This window comes from Scyliorhinus torazame, chromosome 16, assembly GCF_047496885.1.
Source record: "Scyliorhinus torazame isolate Kashiwa2021f chromosome 16, sScyTor2.1, whole genome shotgun sequence".
Lineage (NCBI taxonomy): Eukaryota > Metazoa > Chordata > Chondrichthyes > Carcharhiniformes > Scyliorhinidae > Scyliorhinus > Scyliorhinus torazame.
Window position 1 is genome coordinate 191,768,850 of NC_092722.1, and position 17,008 is coordinate 191,785,857.

Here is a 17,008-nt window from a genome sequence, read left to right on the forward strand (position 1 = left end):
AGGTAAGGATATGAAAGGTACAGAACACTGGCCCAGGTATGGGGTGACACGGTGGCATAGTGGTTAGCACGGTTGCTTCACAGCGCCAGGGTCCCGGGTTCGATTCCCGGCTTGGGTCACTGTCTGTGCGGAGTCTGCACGTTCTCTCCGGGTCTGCGTGGGTTTCCTCCGGGTGCTCCAGTTTCCTCCCACAAGTCCCAAAGATGTGCAGGTTAGGTGGATTGGCCATGATAAATTGCCCCTTAGTGTCCAAAGATGTGTAGGTTAGCTGGGGTTCCAGGGACAGGGTAGGGGAACGGGCCTGGGTGCGGTGCTCTTTGGGAGGGTCAGTGTATTCTCGATGGGCAGAATGGCCTCCTAGACTGTAGGGACTGTACAATTCCTCTATAACAATGGTGGAGAGATGTAAATTTGATCTGGATAATCCTTTGAAGTCCTTGAATGGCCTCCTCCTGTTGCAAAGCGAGTTGAATGCTGGCAGAGTGCCAGGTCATGATTACATTGAGTTGAAGAGAATCTTGACGGTACCTATGCTGTCCGTTGTACTCCAGTTCACCGAGCAGACGTCTGGAAACCTCGATAACTGTGTGAATGTTTCCAAAGAGAGCATCGCAATCCACCTGCTGTAACTGAGAACAGAGGGGAAAACTGTTAAGATGGTGACAGGACCAGGCACTGTCCTACCCCTCCGCTCCCCTTTTATCACCTTCCCCCACTCTGCCCCACCATGGGAAGGGCCCCCGCACTGTCAGAGGGTCAGTGCTGAGGGAGTGCTGCACTGCCAGAGAGTCAGTACTGAGGGAGTGCTGCATTGTCAGAGGGTCAGTACTGAGGGAGTGCCGCACTGTCAGACGGTCAGTACTGAGGGCGCGCCGCACTGTCAGAGGGTCAGTACTGAGGGAGTGCCGCACTGTCAGAAGTTGAGTACTGAGGGAGTGCTGCACTGTCAGCGGGTCAGTACTGAGGGGGTGCTGCACTGTCAGAGGGTCAGTACTGAGGGAGTGCTGCACTGTCAGAGGGTCAGTACTGAGGGTGGGCTGCACTGTCAGAGGGTCAGTACTGAGGGAGTGCCGCACTGTCAGAGGGTCAGTACTGAGGGTGTGCTGCACTGTCAGAGGGTCAGTACTGAGGGAGTGCTGCACTGTCAGAGGGTCAGTTCTGAGGGAGTGCCGCACTGTCAGAGGGTCAGTACTGAGGGAGTGCCGCACTGTCAGAGGGTCAGTTCTGAGGGAGTGCCGCACTGTCAGAGGGTCAGTACCGAGGGAGTGCTGCACTGTTAGAGGGTCAGTACTGAGGGAGTGCTGCATTTCAGAGGGTCAGTGCTGAGGGAGTGCCGCACTGTCAGAGGGTCAGTACTGAGGGAGTGCTGCACTGTCAGAGGGTCAGTACTGAGGGAGTGCTGCACTGTCAGAGGGTCAGCACTGAGAGAGCGCCGCACTGTCAGAGGGTCAGTAGTGAGGGAGTGCTGCACTGTCAGAGGGTCAGTACTGAGGGAGTGCTGCACTGTCAGGGGGTCAGTACTGAGGGAGTGCCGCACTGTCAGAGGGTCAGTACTGAGGGAGTGCCGCACTGTCAGAGAGTCAGTACTGAGGGAGTGCCGCACTGTCAGAGGGTCAGTACTGAGGGAGTGCCGCACTGTCAGAGGGTCAGTACTGAGGGAGTGCCGCACTGTCAGAGGGTCAGTACTGAGGGAGTGCCGCACTGTCAGAGGGTCAGTACTGAGGGAGTGCCGCACTGTCAGAGGGTCAGTACTGAGGGAGTGCCGCACTGTCAGAGGGTCAGTACTGAGGGAGTGCTGCATTGTCAGAGGGTCAGTACTGAGGGAGTGCCGCACTGTCAGGTGGTCAGTACTGAGGGAGTGCTGCACTGTCAGAGGGTCAGTACTGAGGGAGTGCTGCACTCTCAGAGGGTCAGTACTGAGGGAGTGCTGCACTGTCAGAGGGTCAGTACTGAGGGGGTGCTGCACTGTCAGAGGGTCGGTACTGAGGGAGTGCCGCACTGTCAGAGGGTCAGTACTGAGGGAGTGCTGCACTGCCAGAGGGTCAGTACTGAGGGGGTGCTGCACTGTCAGAGGGTCGGTACTGAGGGAGTGCCGCACTGTCAGAGGGTCAGTACTGAGGGAGTGCTGCACTGTCAGAGGGTCAGTACTGAGGGAGTGACGCACTGTCAGAGGGTCAGTACTGAGGGAGTGCTGCACTGTCAGAGGGTCAGTACTGAGGGAGTGCTGCACTGTCAGAGGGTCAGTACTGAGGGAGTGCTGCACTGTCAGAGGGTCAGTACTGAGGGAGTGCTGCACTGTCAGAGGGTCAGTACTGAGGGAATGCCGCACTGTCAGAGGGTCAGTACTGAGGGAGTGCTGCACTGTCAGAGGGTCAGTACTGAGGGAGTGCCGCACTGTCAGAGGGTCAGTACTGAGGGAGTGCTGCACTGTCAGAGGGTCAGTACTGAGGGAATGCCGCACTGTCAGAGGGTCAGTACTGAGGGAGTGCTGCACTGTCAGAGGGTCAGTACTGAGGGAGTGCTGCACTGTCAGAGGGTCAGTACTGAGGGAGTGCCGCACTGTTGGTGATGCTGGTTTGTTAATGGTTGTTTACTGTCTGCTCCTTCAGGTGGATGGTGAAGATTCTGAGCTTTGTATCAATGAAGAGCATTGGTGATGATCTCAGTGTCCTGACCGATCAACATGACAAAAATAGATGATCTGTTCAATGCTGTTTGTGGTGTCTTGCTGTGCACACATTGGCTGAGGTGTTTCCTACATTATCACGTGACTAGCCGTCACAAGCGCTTTACTGGCTGTTGTGGAAGGCCTTATAGAAATAGAGTACTTTGCTTTTTCCATGTGACTTTGGGACAGCAAATCCCAGCAGGCCATTGGGGGGGGGGGGCGGAGGGGTAGGGGACCTACTTCTCCTCACCCGGAGTGCTTGTCCCAGCTGGATAGTGATGGTAACTGGGAAAGCCCTGGGATTGGTGGGGGAGAGGGTGGGAGGAATGTTTCCCTCACTACCCACTCGGGAATGGCGAAGGACAGCGTGTCTTTACCCAGAGTGCAGTCCCCTCAACACCATCTCAAACCCATCTCTCCATTCTTTCATGGGCTTCACTGGCTGGGCCAGCATTTATTACCCATCCCTAATTGCCCTCCAGAAGGTGGTGATGAGCTGCCGTCTTGAGCCGCTGCAGCCCGTGTGGTGCAGGTACGCCACTGTGCTGTTAGGGAGGGAGTTCCAGGATGTTGCCCCAGCGACAGTGAAGGAACGGCGATATATTTCCAAGTCAGGGTGGTGAGTGACTTGGAGGGGAACCTCCAGGTGGTGGGGTTCCCAGGTATCTGCTGCCCTTGTCCTTCTAGATGGTGGTGGTCGTGGGTTTGGAAGGTGCTGCCTCAGGAACCTTGGTGAGTTACTGCAGTGCATCTTGTAGACGGTACACACGGCTGCCACTGTGCATCGGTGGTGGAGGGAGTGAATGTTTAATGTGGTGGACAGGGTGCCGTTTTGTCCAGGATTGTGTCGAGCTTTTTGAGTGTTGTTGGAACCACACTCTCCCAGGACAAAGCTCCCCCTCGATTGTTACCCAGAGTGCCATGTTGACCAAATTGATCCACAGGCGAGGCTCAGTTCAAACGTTGACCAGGTTCACCCTAACCCACTCCCCGCGTTGGTAATATCCACATCCTGCCCGCTCCACCCCCACCCCCCTCACCTGTTTGTTCTCTAGTGGGATGAGCACTTTGTCCACGCACATCTCCAGGTCCTTAATGTAATCGGCCTCCGTTTGCAGCAGCTCCTCGATGACCTTTGCCCTCTTCTCCATCATCTTCTGCTCGGGGCGGTGTGGTGTGGCTGTGATTGGTGATGGCTCCGGGGGTGGGCGGTGGTCAGTGGATAAAAGCGTCATGTCTAGGAAGGGTTATAAGGAAAAAGCAGCTATGATTACCAAACAGCGCCAATCTCACTCCAGCAGAATGAAGACGCTCTTGTTCGAGAATCCAACGCCTTTGTTTTAAAGTTCATATCTTTGTTTGCAACTTTGCTCTCTTTGGTCATACCCTTGTCTATGAAAGAAGTAGAAGAGTTACATGAAAATAGTGCCTTTCACATCAACCAGACCTCTTGACGTGTTTTACAGCCAATGAATTATTTTTGAAGTTTAGTCACTGGTGGAATTTGGAAAACATGCGGCGAATTTGTGCACAGCAAGACCCCACATGATAATGACAAGATAATTTGTTTCTCTTAATGTTGATTGAGGGATGAATGTTGGCCAGGACAGCAGGTCGTGGGTCTCTGGAACTCTCTTCCTCAAAAGGCAGAGGAAGCAGAATCTTTGAATATTTTTAAGGCAGCGGTAGATAGATTCTTGATCAACAAGGGGGTGAAATGGGCGGCACGATGGCACAGCGGTTAGCACTACTGCCTCACAGCGCCAGGTACCCGGGTTCCATTCTGGCCTTGGGTGACCGTGTGGAGTCTGCACGTTCTCCCCGTGTCTGCGTGAGTTTCGTCCAGGTGCTCCGGTTTCCTCCCACAGCCCAAAGATGTGCAGGTTAGGTGGGGGGGGGGGGGGGGGGGGGGGGGGAGAGACGGGGGGGGGGGGACCAGGGTTATGGAGATAGGGCGGGGGACGGGGCCTAGTAGGGCGCACTTTCAGAGGATTGGTGCAGACTTGATGGGCTGACTGGCCCCCTTCTGCACTGTAGTGATTTCAGGCAATATTCTTCCACCCCACCCGCCGCAACATCACCATGGGCGGATGCAGACTACGTAAAGGTCCGTTGGCATTGGGCGGGAATGTCCAGTTGCAGGGCGGGTGCGGCCGGTGAATACCCTCCTCTATGAAAGGTTATCGGGGGCAGGCTAATATGGGATTGAGATTACAATCAGTTCAGCCGCCATCCGATTGAATATCAGAGCAGGCTCAAGCGACTGAGTGGCCAGGTCTAGCTCCAAATGCAAATGTTCGTGGCGTTCATAAAAGATGAAATGAGATAAAACAGAGGGGATAGAGGAAGAGAAAGAGAAATGCGGGAGGTGGAAGATAGAGAAAGAGGGAATGACACGAACCAGAGCGGAGATCACAGCAGGTCTGACAGCAGCTGTGGAGAGAGGAGGGAGCGAACGTTTCCAGTCTGGACAACTCTTTGGTCAAAGCTGGGGAGAATTGGAAATGGGGTCAGATTTCTACTGTTGGGGGGGGGGGGTCTTCTTACCCTTCTTAGCCTTAATCACCCCCAGTTACATTCCCTTCATCTTTCTGTCCATGGCATCTTTGTCAATCTTCACCTGTCGCTAACCCCCTATCCAGACCCACCGTTCCACACTGCACCCCCCACCCCCCCCCCCCCCCCCCCCCCCCCACAGCAGTATAAATCTGACCCTATTTCCAGTTCTCCCCAGTTTTGACAAAGAGTCGTCCAGACTGGAAACGTTCGCTCCCTCCTCTCTCCACAGATGCTGTCAGACCGGCTGAGATAGTGCAGCGCTTTCTGTTTTTTGTTTGTGAAACAATCTGTTCACCCTGTGTCCACCCTTCCCTCCTGTTCACGGGAAAGCTCACGGCCATTGCGGCTGTCACAGACAGAGCTCACGGTGATTTTAAACTGCTCAGCCCAGGACAGCAATCCTTCAGCAGATTAAGTCCCGTGAGCCATATGTGGGGTGTCTAATCCTGTTACCACCCACAAGTCACACGAGAGCCCCTCTATCCTCAGGCAGGGAGTTTAACTTGCAACGGGCTCCGTTCTAGTAATCTTGCCTTCCCATCGCAGCTCCTCGATTCTGCCCTCCTGGAATGTGACCCAATCTGTTCTGTGGCTCAGTTGTGTTACCAACACTCGCCCCATCGTGTCAGGTGCTTAAGATCATAAGAATTAAGGATTAGACCATTCAGCCCCTCGAGCCTGCACCACCATTCGACAAGATTATAACTAAACAGGGCAGCACGGTGACGCAGTGGGTTAGCCCTGCTGCCTCACGGCGCCGAGGTCCCAGGTTCGATCCCGGCTCTGGGTCACTGTCCGTGTGGAGTTTGCACAATCTCCCCGTGTCTGCGTGGGTTTCACCCCCACAACACAAAGATGTGCAGGGTAGGTGGACTGGCCACGCTAAATTGCCCCTTAAGTGGAAAAAATGAATTGGGTACTCTAAATTTTTTTTATTTTTATAAATGATTATAACTAAACCTTTACCGCAACTCGTCTTTCCCACACAGATCCCCAAATCCCTCGGTTCCTCCTCGTTCAATGAGATTACCTCTCATCCCTCTAAAACTCCAGATAGGTTCATTCGGCTTAGTCTCTCCTCTTAGAGCCATCCTTTCATCCTGGACCCGGCCCTGTAAACCTGTGCTGCTCTCCCCAAAGTATCTCTGCCTTTCGGATGAGAACAAGACTGTCCACAATACGACCGGTATTCTCACATCAATGCTCTGCACACACGCATCAGGACTTCCTCCAAGCTCCTTGCAGTAAAGACCAACTTACCATTTACTTTGCTGATTGACGTCCAGCTTTCTGTGACTGGAGAACCAGGTCGCCTACTTCCTCTGAATGCTAATATTTACAGGTCACTCACCATTTCAAATTATTCTGCATTTAAAGTCTCCACATCAGTGAATAACTTCACAAATCCCAGCAGTTACTCCACCCGCTGCCTTCCGGCCCCCTCACTTCATTTGTCCAGATTGTTTTGCAGCCTCCTCGCCTGGCTTTGTATCAGCAGCAAACTTGGACACTGTCGCTCCACTCAGTGAAGTTGTGGGTTCAAACCCACCCCAAAGAGGCTTGAGCACAGAACGCAGGCTGACAATCTCAGTGCAGTGCTGACGGAGTGCAGCACTGTCAGAGGGTCAGTACTGAGGGAGTGCTGCACTGTCAGAGGGTCAGTCCTGAGGGAGTGCGGCACTGTCAGAGGGTCAGTACTGAGGGAGTGCGGCACTGTCAGAGGGTCAGTACTGAGAAAGTGCCGCACTGTCAGAGGGTCAGTACTGAGGGAGTGCTGCACTGTCAGAGGGTCTGTACTGAGGGAGTGCTGCACTGTCAGAGGGTCAGTACTGAGGGAGTGCTGCACTGTCAGAGGGTTAGTACTGAGGGAGTGCTGCACTGTCAGAGGGTCAGTACTGAGGGAGTGCGGCACTGTCAGAGGGTCAGTACTGAGGGAGTGCCACACTGTCAGAGGGTCTGTACTGAGGGAGTGCTGCACTGTCAGAGGGTCAGTACTGAGGGAGTGCTGCACTGTCAGAGGGTTAGTACTGAGGGAGTGCTGCACTGTCAGAGGGTCAGTACTGAGGGAGTGCCACACTGTCAGAGGGTCTGTACTGAGGGAGTGCTGCACTGTCAGAGGGTCAGTACTGAGGGAGTGCCGCACTGTCAGAGGGTCAGTACTGAGGGAGTGCGACACTGTCAGAGGGTCAGTACTGGGGGAGAGCCGCACTGTCCGAGGGTCAGTACTGAGGGAGTGCTGCATTGTCAGAGGGCCAGTACTGAGCGAGTGCTGCACTAGCAGAGGGTCAGTACTGGGGGAAGGCTGCACTGTCAGAGGGTCAGCACTGAGGGAGTGCCGCACTGTCAGAGGGTCAGTACTGAGGAGTGCTGCACTGTCAGAGGGTCAGTACTGAGGGAGTGCTGCACTAGCAGAGGGTCAGTACTGAGGAGTGCTGCACTGTCAGAGGGTCAGTACTGAGGGAGTGCTGCACTAGCAGAGGGTCAGTACTGGGGGAAGGCTGCACTGTCAGAGGGTCAGTACTGAGGGAGTGCTGCACTGTCAGAGGGTCAGTACTGAGGAGTGCTGCACTGTCAGAGGGTCAGTACTGGGGGAAGGCTGCACTGTCAGAGGGTCAGTACTGAGGGAGTGCCGCAGTGTCAGAGGGTCAGTACTGAGGGAGTGCTGCACTGTCAGAGGGTCAGTACTGAGGGAGTGCCGCACTGTCAGAGGGTCAGTACTGGGGGAAGGCTGCACTGTCAGAGGGTCAGTACTGAGGGAGTGCTGCATTGTCAGAGGGTCAGTACTGAGGGAGTGCTGCATTGTCAGAGGGTCAGTACTGAGGGAGTGCTGCACTGTCAGAGGGTCAGTACTGGGGGAAGGCTGCACTGTCAGAGGGTCAGTACTGAGGGAGTGCCGCACTGTCAGAGGGTCAGTACTGAGGGAGTGCTGCACTGTCAGAGGGTTAGTACTGAGGGAGTGCTGCACTGTCAGAGGGTCAGTACTGAGGGAGTGCGGCACTGTCAGAGGGTCAGTACTGAGGAGTGCTGCACTGTCAGAGGGTCAGTACTGGGGGAAGGCTGCACTGTCAGAGGGTCTGTACTGAGGGAGTGCTGCACTGTCAGAGGGTCAGTACTGAGGGAGTGCTGCACTGTCAGAGGGTTAGTACTGAGGGAGTGCTGCACTGTCAGAGGGTCAGTACTGAGGGAGTGCGGCACTGTCAGAGGGTCAGTACTGAGGGAGTGCCACACTGTCAGAGGGTCTGTACTGAGGGAGTGCTGCACTGTCAGAGGGTCAGTACTGAGGGAGTGCCGCACTGTCAGAGGGTTAGTACTGAGGGAGTGCTGCACTGTCAGAGGGTCAGTACTGAGGGAGTGCCACACTGTCAGAGGGTCTGTACTGAGGGAGTGCTGCACTGTCAGAGGGTCAGTACTGAGGGAGTGCCGCACTGTCAGAGGGTCAGTACTGAGGGAGTGCGACACTGTCAGAGGGTCAGTACTGGGGGAGAGCCGCATTGTCAGAGGGTCAGTACTAAGGGAGTGCTGCACTGTCAGAGGGTCAGTACTGAGGGAGTGCTGCATTGTCAGAGGGCCAGTACTGAGCGAGTGCTGCACTAGCAGAGGGTCAGTACTGGGGGAAGGCTGCACTGTCAGAGGGTCAGCACTGAGGGAGTGCCGCACTGTCAGAGGGTCAGTACTGAGGAGTGCTGCACTGTCAGAGGGTCAGTACTGAGGGAGTGCTGCACTAGCAGAGGGTCAGTACTGAGGAGTGCTGCACTGTCAGAGGGTCAGTACTGAGGGAGTGCTGCACTAGCAGAGGGTCAGTACTGGGGGAAGGCTGCACTGTCAGAGGGTCAGTACTGAGGGAGTGCTGCATTGTCAGAGGGTCAGTACTGAGGGAGTGCTGCATTGTCAGAGGGTCAGTACTGAGGGAGTGCTGCACTGTCAGAGGGTCAGTACAGAATCATGAATTAGCTGTCCAGCCAGCTGAGCGAAACTCCCTTATATTGAATGAGATCTACAGGGTTGGTGTTGCTCCCTCAATCAACATCATCATCCTGGAAACAATTAGAATTCAGCAAATTGAGAAGTTGGGAAACACTTCTTCACACAACAGGTGTGGAATTCTACCCCACAAAAAGCTCAATCATTTTGGAGATGAATAGATTTTTCCTGGTCAGGGTTATGGAACCAAGGCTGCTGAATGAAATGGACGGATCAGCTGTGACCGATTGAACCAAGGCCGGATCTCCCTCCTCAGGAGGACATGAAAGATCCATTGAAACTGCTTCGAAGAGGAACAAGAGAGCTCCCTCTCCACCCCCACCCACCGTCTACTGGCTAGTCAATCAACATCATAAAAAACGATGACTTGGTCATGATCACGTTGTTGTTTGTGGAATCTTGCTGTGCACAAATTGGCTGCTGTGTTATTTCCTGCGTTACAGCAGTGTCTACAAGTTAAAAGTACCTCATTGGCTGTTTGTCATGTGGCTGCAAAAAGTGCTGATATAAATGCAAGTATATTTTAAACTCATTAAATGACAGAATAGGCTCGAGGGGCTGAATGGGCTCCACCTGTTTCTACGTCTCAATGCTGGAAAGCTGAACAAGTCCGACTTTGTTTTAAACAGTTGTCAAACTCATCCGATCCCCAGATTCCACAACACATCGCTGGTTAACACACTCCAGGCCATCCCCAGCCAGTGTTGGCAATGAACTCTAATATAGTAACTAATTGAACACACCATGTGGGAGTTGATCCCAGCAACGAACAAGCTAGCAGCTCTCCGGCTGTACTCCTGTAGACTTGTGCTGTGGAATTAGCCGTGACCCTAGCCAAGCTGTTCCTGTACAGCAACAACGCTGACATCTACCTGGCAATGTGGAAAATTACTCGGGTATGGGGTGGCCCAGTAGAACATAGAACATTACAGCGCAGTACAGGCACTTCGGCCCTCGATGTTGCGCCGACCTGTGAAACCACTCTAAAGCCCATCTACACTATATGTCTATCCAATGACCATTTGAATGCCCTTAGTGTTGGCGAGTCCACTACTGTTGCAGGCAGGGCATTCCACACCCTTACTGCTCTCTGAGTAAAGAACCTACCTCTGACATCTGTCTTATATCTATCTCCCCTCAATTTAAAGCTATGTCCCCTCGTGCTAGACATCACCATCCGAGGAAAAAGGCTCTCACTGTCCACCCTATCCAATCCTCTGATCATCTTGTATGCCTCAACTAAGTCACCTCTTAACCTTCTTCTCTCCAACGAAAACAGCCTCAAGTCCCTCAGCCTTTCCTCATAAGATCTTCCCTCCATACCAGGCAACATTCTGGTAAATCTCCTCTGTACCCTTTCCAATACTTCCACATCCTTCCTATAATACGGCGACCAGAATTGCACGCAATACTCCAAATGCGGCCGCACCAGAGTTTTGTACAGCTGCAACATGACCTCATGGCTCCGAAACTCAATCCCTCTACCAATAAAAGCTAACACACCGTACGCCTTCTTAACAACCCTCTCAACCTGGGTGGCAACTTTCAGGGATCTATGTACATGGACACCGAGATCTCTCTGCTCATCCACACTGCCAAGAATCTTACCATTAGCCCAGTACTCTGTCTTCCTGTTATTCCTTCCAAAATGAATCACCTCACACTTTTCTGCATTAAACTCCATTTGTCACCTCTCAGCCCAGCGCTGCAGCTTATCTATGTGGTTGGCACTGCTGCCTCACAGCGTCCCGGACCCGGGTTCGAATCCTGCCTCGGGTGACTGTGCAGAGTCTGCACGTTCTCCCCGCCTCTGCGTGGGTTTCCTCCGGGTGCTCCGGTTTCCTCCCACAGTCCAAAGATGAGCAGTTTAGGTGGATTGGCCATGATAAATTGCCGCTTGGGGCAAAAGGTTAGTTGGGGTTAATGGGATAAGGATGGGGTGTTGAGCCTGCTCACGGATGTTCATTGGGTTCCGCCAGGGTCATTCAGCTCCTGACCTCATTACAGCCTTGGTTCCAAAATGGACAAAAGAGCTGAACCCCGGAGGGGAGGGGAGAGTGACTGTCTTTGACATCAAGGCAGCATTGGAAAAACTGGAGTCAATGGGAATCATGGGGGAAAACTCTCCGCATTCTTGGCACAAAGGAAGGTGGTTGTGGTGGTTGGAGGTCAATCATCTCAGCTCCAGGACATCACTGCAGGAGTTCCTCAGGGGAGTGTCCTCGGCCCAACCATCTTCAGCTGCTTCATCAATGACCTTCCCTTCCATCATAAGGCCAGAAATGTGAATGTTCGTTGATGACTGCACAATCTTCAGCACCATTCATGATTCCTCAGATACTGAAACATTCCACATACAAATGCAGCAAGACTTGGATATCCAAGTTTGGGCTGATGGGTGACAAATACCAAGTGCACCAGCCAATGACCATCTCCAACAATAGGAAATCTAACCATTTCCCGAAGACATTCCCGATGGCCTTATCATCGCTGAATCCACAACATCCTGGGGTTATCGACCAGAACCTGAACTGGACCCAGCCACACAAATACTGTGGTTACAAGAGCAGGTGAGAGGCTGGAGATCGTATGATTGGTTACTCAAATCCTGACGTGGGCCTGTGCACCACCTACATGGCACAAGTCAGGCGTGTGATGGGCCATCTCCACTTGCCTGGATGACTGCAAGCTTGCTGAGTTGGTCTGTAAAGGGACCATATAAATGCACACTCTTGTTGTTGTTGCAACACCAAACTCTTGAGAATGGGAAACTAAGCTGCTGCTTAGGGAGTGGCTCTGGAGTAAAAACAGATTAAGATATGATTTACCCTCCTGCCCTCAGGGGACTAATCAAACCAGTTCCACAGGAGGTGTCTATTTCTCGAGTACAGGGCAGGTGTGTGATGCAAGGTAAGGATTGGGTGGCGATGGGAATGCAGTGGCCTCCCATGTCAGCGGAAGATGCTGGTCTACTGTTGCGGGAAAGGCTGAGGAGAGGAAGGGGTTAAAACCTGTTCCCCCATTGAAACCACAATCTGGGAGAGAAATGTCTGGGGACACGAGATCTCTTTTCTCACATGGGCGATTTACAGCACGGAAACAGGCCGTTTTGCTGCAGTTTGTAATCCACGCGAGGTTCCTCCAATCAGTCACTTTGGACGCGATTTAACAGAAATGTAGAGTCGCGTGCCGAGAGCGTTTAGCTGGGTGTTTCCCAGTGCCGGCAGCGTCGCGAACGATCCCGCTATCAAACGGGACTCGGCTTCATTCCGGGGCCTCGGCGAGGAACGGCCCCTCGATGCTGCACTCAGTCCCATTTCCTGCATGAACGACCTCCCCTCGCCAGAGATCATCGGGGCGACATTTTTAAATGGTGTCCCAATCTCAAGACCCCATCCCAACTCATTTATAAGGGGGTCATCGTGCCCCCGCACCTCACCTCACGAGGGTAGAACACCCCCAAGCCCGATCCACAGCGCGGGCAAAATACTCCTGGCAGTGCCAGGAGTCCCCATATCACCTGGGAGACCTCCCCCAAGTGCCAGTTCACCTAGTCCACGTTGGTGGAGACCAGTACTAACTGGTGCTCGCGCGGGGTCTCGGAGACACGGGGTTAGATCCCGTGCCTTTTGTAACTCGGCCTACCTGCTCACTTTACTTTGCAGATTTGGGTCCCGCCCAAGGTAGGTGGGATCCAGATTGTGACGATTTGCGAGATTCCATTAGATCTCACGAGGCGTAGCGCGCGCCGGGTAAACCTATCGAGAGATTTACCAGCTGCATCGCGTCCCACGTCGGGTGCGGCGCAGCCATTAGATTTCGCTCTTTATATCTCAGTCCTTCAGAACTTTGGATACCTCTACCAAATCCTCACTTAGCCTTCTCCTATCCTGGACAGTCCCACCTTCTCCACTCTGTCCACGTGACCACATTTCCTCATCCCCGGAATCATTTTCGGGATTTTATTTGTGTCCTCTCCACCTCCAGTGCAATGAAATGTCCCAGAATGCTTCACAGAGCCATGTAACGAGACATCGGGACAGCTGAACAAAGGTTTGATCAGAAAGGTTTCAAGGAGCATGTTAAAGGAGGAGAGGCTGAGAGAGGGCATTCCAGAATTTAGGAACCCGGGGAAGGCCAATGGTGGAGCGGTAAATAAAATTTGGGATATTCAAGAGTCTGGAATTGGAGGAGTGCAGATGTCTCAGAGGGTTATAGGGCCAGAGGAGGTTATAGAGATAGGGCGGGGTTGGAAGGCCATGAGCGATCTGAAAAGGGGGAGAATTTTAAAGGCAAGGTGTTGCCTGACTGGGGGCTAATGTGGGTCAGTGAGCACAGGATCGATAGGGGAACAGGACGTGCTGAAAGTCCATGGGCAGTGTAGTCACATCCTCTCTCTTCAAGCTTCGCCTTAAATGTTTCTATCCTATTTTTAAAAAATTCTTTCACAGTATGTGGGCTTCACTGGCAAAGCCCAGTTGCCCACTCCCTAATTGCCCTTGAACTGAGAGGTTTGCTGGGCCATTTCAGAGGGGCAGTTAAGAGTCACAACCACGTTGCTGTGGGTCTGGAGTCACGTGTAGGCCAGACTGCGTAAGGACGGCTTGATAGGCATTGGGGAATGAGATGGGTTCCTGACAACGATCGAGGATTGTTTCATGCTCACCATTACCGAGACTAGCTCTAAATTCCAGATTTCCGCTTCACCCGATGTCTATGAATTTACATTGCATATTTATCGTGTGTCCTGCGTTTTTCACGAATGGAACAATCTGCCTGGACTGCTCGCAGAACAATACTTTGCACTGTGCCTCCGTACGCGTGACAAGAAATCTAAATTCTGGCCCATCCCCACAAACTATTTCAAAAAACATTCCGGCTGCTGGCGTGGTGGGATTTGAACCCCTGCCACTCACCAGAGTCTGGACTCTAGACGACTAGTCCAGTGACATTATCGCTGGACCCTGTGGTAGAAAGCTCCATATTCTCAGCACTCTCGGGGTAATGCTATGGGGCCAGTTTGGTGGGGCAGTTGGGGAGGGTGCCTGCAGGGTGAAGGTGCTGGGACGTGCATTGGGGGGGGGGGGGGGGAAAGAGGACTCATGGTAGGTGAGGGGAATTGATAACCCTCCATGATTGTGCCGGGGTGCCTAGAAATTAAAGGCTAACACGCTGGGCACTGGGGTGAGGCAATGCAATCCAGGAAGAGAAATCATTGCGGGTTGGAAAATATTGGCACTAGACGACATTCAACACTTGTTTGTTATTATAGATGATGGAGATGGGTGGGGGGGAGGGGAAAGACTGACCAAAAGGCCGATGATTATTCCCAGTGTTTAACTGCCATCTTTAAGAGGGAATATGATTTTTCTTCCGAGGGCAAGAATTGCTGAGGTTGCCTCCCCGGAGGTCTCCCTCCCCGGAGGTCCTGTCCCCTCTTCAATTCAAAACCGTCGTCATCACCCATCTCCTGAAGAAGCACAACTTTTCTCTCCTTGTAAACTACCGGCCCAACTCCAGTCTCCCTTTCCAAACTCCTTGAACACGTCGCCATCTCCCCAAAACCATTCCCATCAGGGTGGGACCCCACGTTTGAATCCCACCAATCAGGTTTCCCGCCCCTTTCACCGAAATGGCACTGATCAAAGTCACAAGTGAGATCCTGACAAAGGGAACCTCTCCACCCCCCCCCCATCCCCCCCCCCGCTACCCGTCTGCAGCCTCCGACACGTTGACCACACCACCCTCCTCCTCCACCACCTGGGACGGCCCTCGCCCGGTTCCATTCTTATCGAGCTAATCATAGCCAGAGAATCCCTCAATGGTTTCCCTTCCCAATCCGTTACCCCTGGTGTTCCCCAAGGATCCATCCTTGGTTCCCCCTTCTCATCTACACGCTGCCCCTTAGCGATAGCGTCCTGAAGCAGTGTCAATGCTGACACCCAGTTCTGCCTCAGCACAGTCTCTCTCCACCGCTGCTAAATTATCAGACTGCCTATTCCCTGAGGCGGAACCACAATGTTTCACAACCCTGGTGCTCACATATATCCCCCTCCCCCGGAGTTGAGCTGCCGGTCACATAACCCCACCCAGTCACTAAGAATCCCCCCCCCCTCTATTTTTCACCTCAATAACGTGACCTGACCTCCCCCCATTTCATCTCAGCAGCAGTTGAAACCCTCACTCCGTTACCTCGAGGGATGACTATTCCATCACCTTCCCGCCTGGCCTTCCCGATTCCAAACTCCAGAACACCTTGAGGTCACCCAAAACTCGTGCCGCCCGGTTCCGTGACCTGTAGCGAGTCCCGTTCCTGCGCCCCCCCCCCCCGTGCTCACTGCCCTCTCCCTGGATCCCAGTCGGAGCGACGGCCCCAGCATTAATATTTCCGACCCAAAAACAGACAATCTCAGCAGGTCTGACAGCATCTGTGGAGAGAGAAGGGAGCTAGCGTTTCGAGTCTGGGTGACTCACTGTCAAAGCTGTCAGACCTGCTGAGATTGCCCAGTGTTTTCGGTTTTTGTTTCAGATTTCAGCATCCGCAGGAATTTGCTTTTCGATTGAAGTTTCCAGCCTTGCTTTCAAATCTCCCTGTGGCCTCTCCCGATCTGTATGAACTCCTCTAACCCCACAGTCCTCAAGAGATATCAGCACTCCTCTAGTTCTGGCACGCGACCATCCGCAATTGTAATCGCTTCACCGTTGGTGGCCGTCCCTTCTGTAGTCCAGACCCCAGTCTCTGTCATTCCCTCCCTGCACCCCTCTGCCTCATTACCTCACGTTCCTCCTTTAAAACACACCTCCTTGACCACTCTTTTGGGACATTTGCCCTAATATCTCCTTATGTGAGTCCTATGAATCATCTTGCAACGTTTTCTTACACTAAAGGTGCTATACAAATGCAAGTTATTGTTGCTGTCCTTTCAGTCTGGGACTCTGATTCACAAGGGGTCAGAGTACAAGTGACAACACACAATTGAGGTGCAGTCGGTATCCATGACAACAGCAGGTTGCCTCCGTCTGAACCATACCTTTTACAGATACCCCCTTTGCCAAAGGAGATCAACCACCTTCTGAGTCAGTGAAACTGTAAACCAGCTCATTCTCCTCCTCCAGGGAGATTGTTATTACTGAGACAGCCTCCTTCCTCATTCTAACCTCACCTCAGTTTCACTGTTTCCCTTCAGCAGTAATTGATGTGGGAATGAGTCACACCCAGAAAACCCTACAAACTCCAAACCACAGGCCAGACCCCAATCCCCAGGCCAGACCCTAATCCCCAGGCCAGACCCTAATCCCCAGGCCAGGCCTCAATCTCCAGGCCAGGCCTCAATCCCCAGGACAGGCCTCAATCCCCAGGACAGGCCCCAGTCCCCAGGCCAGGCTCCAATCCCCAGGCCAGGCTCCAATCCCCAGGCCAGGCCCTAATCCCCAGGCCAGGCCCTAATCCCCAGGCCAAACCTCAATCCCCAGGCCAGACCTCAATCCCCAGGACAGGCCTCAATCCCCAGGCCAGCCCTCAATCCCCAGGACAGGCCTCAATCCCCAGGACAGGCCTCAATTCCCAGGCCAGGCCTCAATTCCCAGGCCTACCCACAATCCCCAGGCCAGGCCCCAATCCCCAGGCCAGACACCAATCCCCAGGCCAGGCCCCAATCGCCAGGCCAGGCTCCAGTCCCCAGGCCAGACCTCAATCCACAGGACAGGCCTCAATTCCCAGGCTAGCCCACAATCCCCAGTCCAGGCCCCAATTCCCAGTCCAGGCCCCAATCACCAGTCCAGGCCCCAATCACCAGCCCA

At 53.4% G+C, this 17,008-nt stretch overlaps 1 protein-coding gene across 1 annotated transcript in view; it reads right to left on the bottom strand.

The window, feature by feature from the left end:
* Window positions 1–311: 311 nt before the first annotated feature.
* Window positions 312–17,008, bottom strand: part of LOC140393343 (dynamin-binding protein-like) — a 64,681-nt gene continuing 47,984 nt past the window's right edge. Inside the window, exons 2-3 of the mRNA XM_072479700.1 lie at window positions 3,709–3,905; window positions 312–629 (exon numbers count right to left, since the gene is read on the bottom strand). Of these exons, the coding sequence (XP_072335801.1) occupies window positions 327–629; window positions 3,709–3,905 (500 nt within the window). The 3' untranslated portion in view covers window positions 312–326. The remainder of the gene's footprint in view (window positions 630–3,708; window positions 3,906–17,008) is intronic.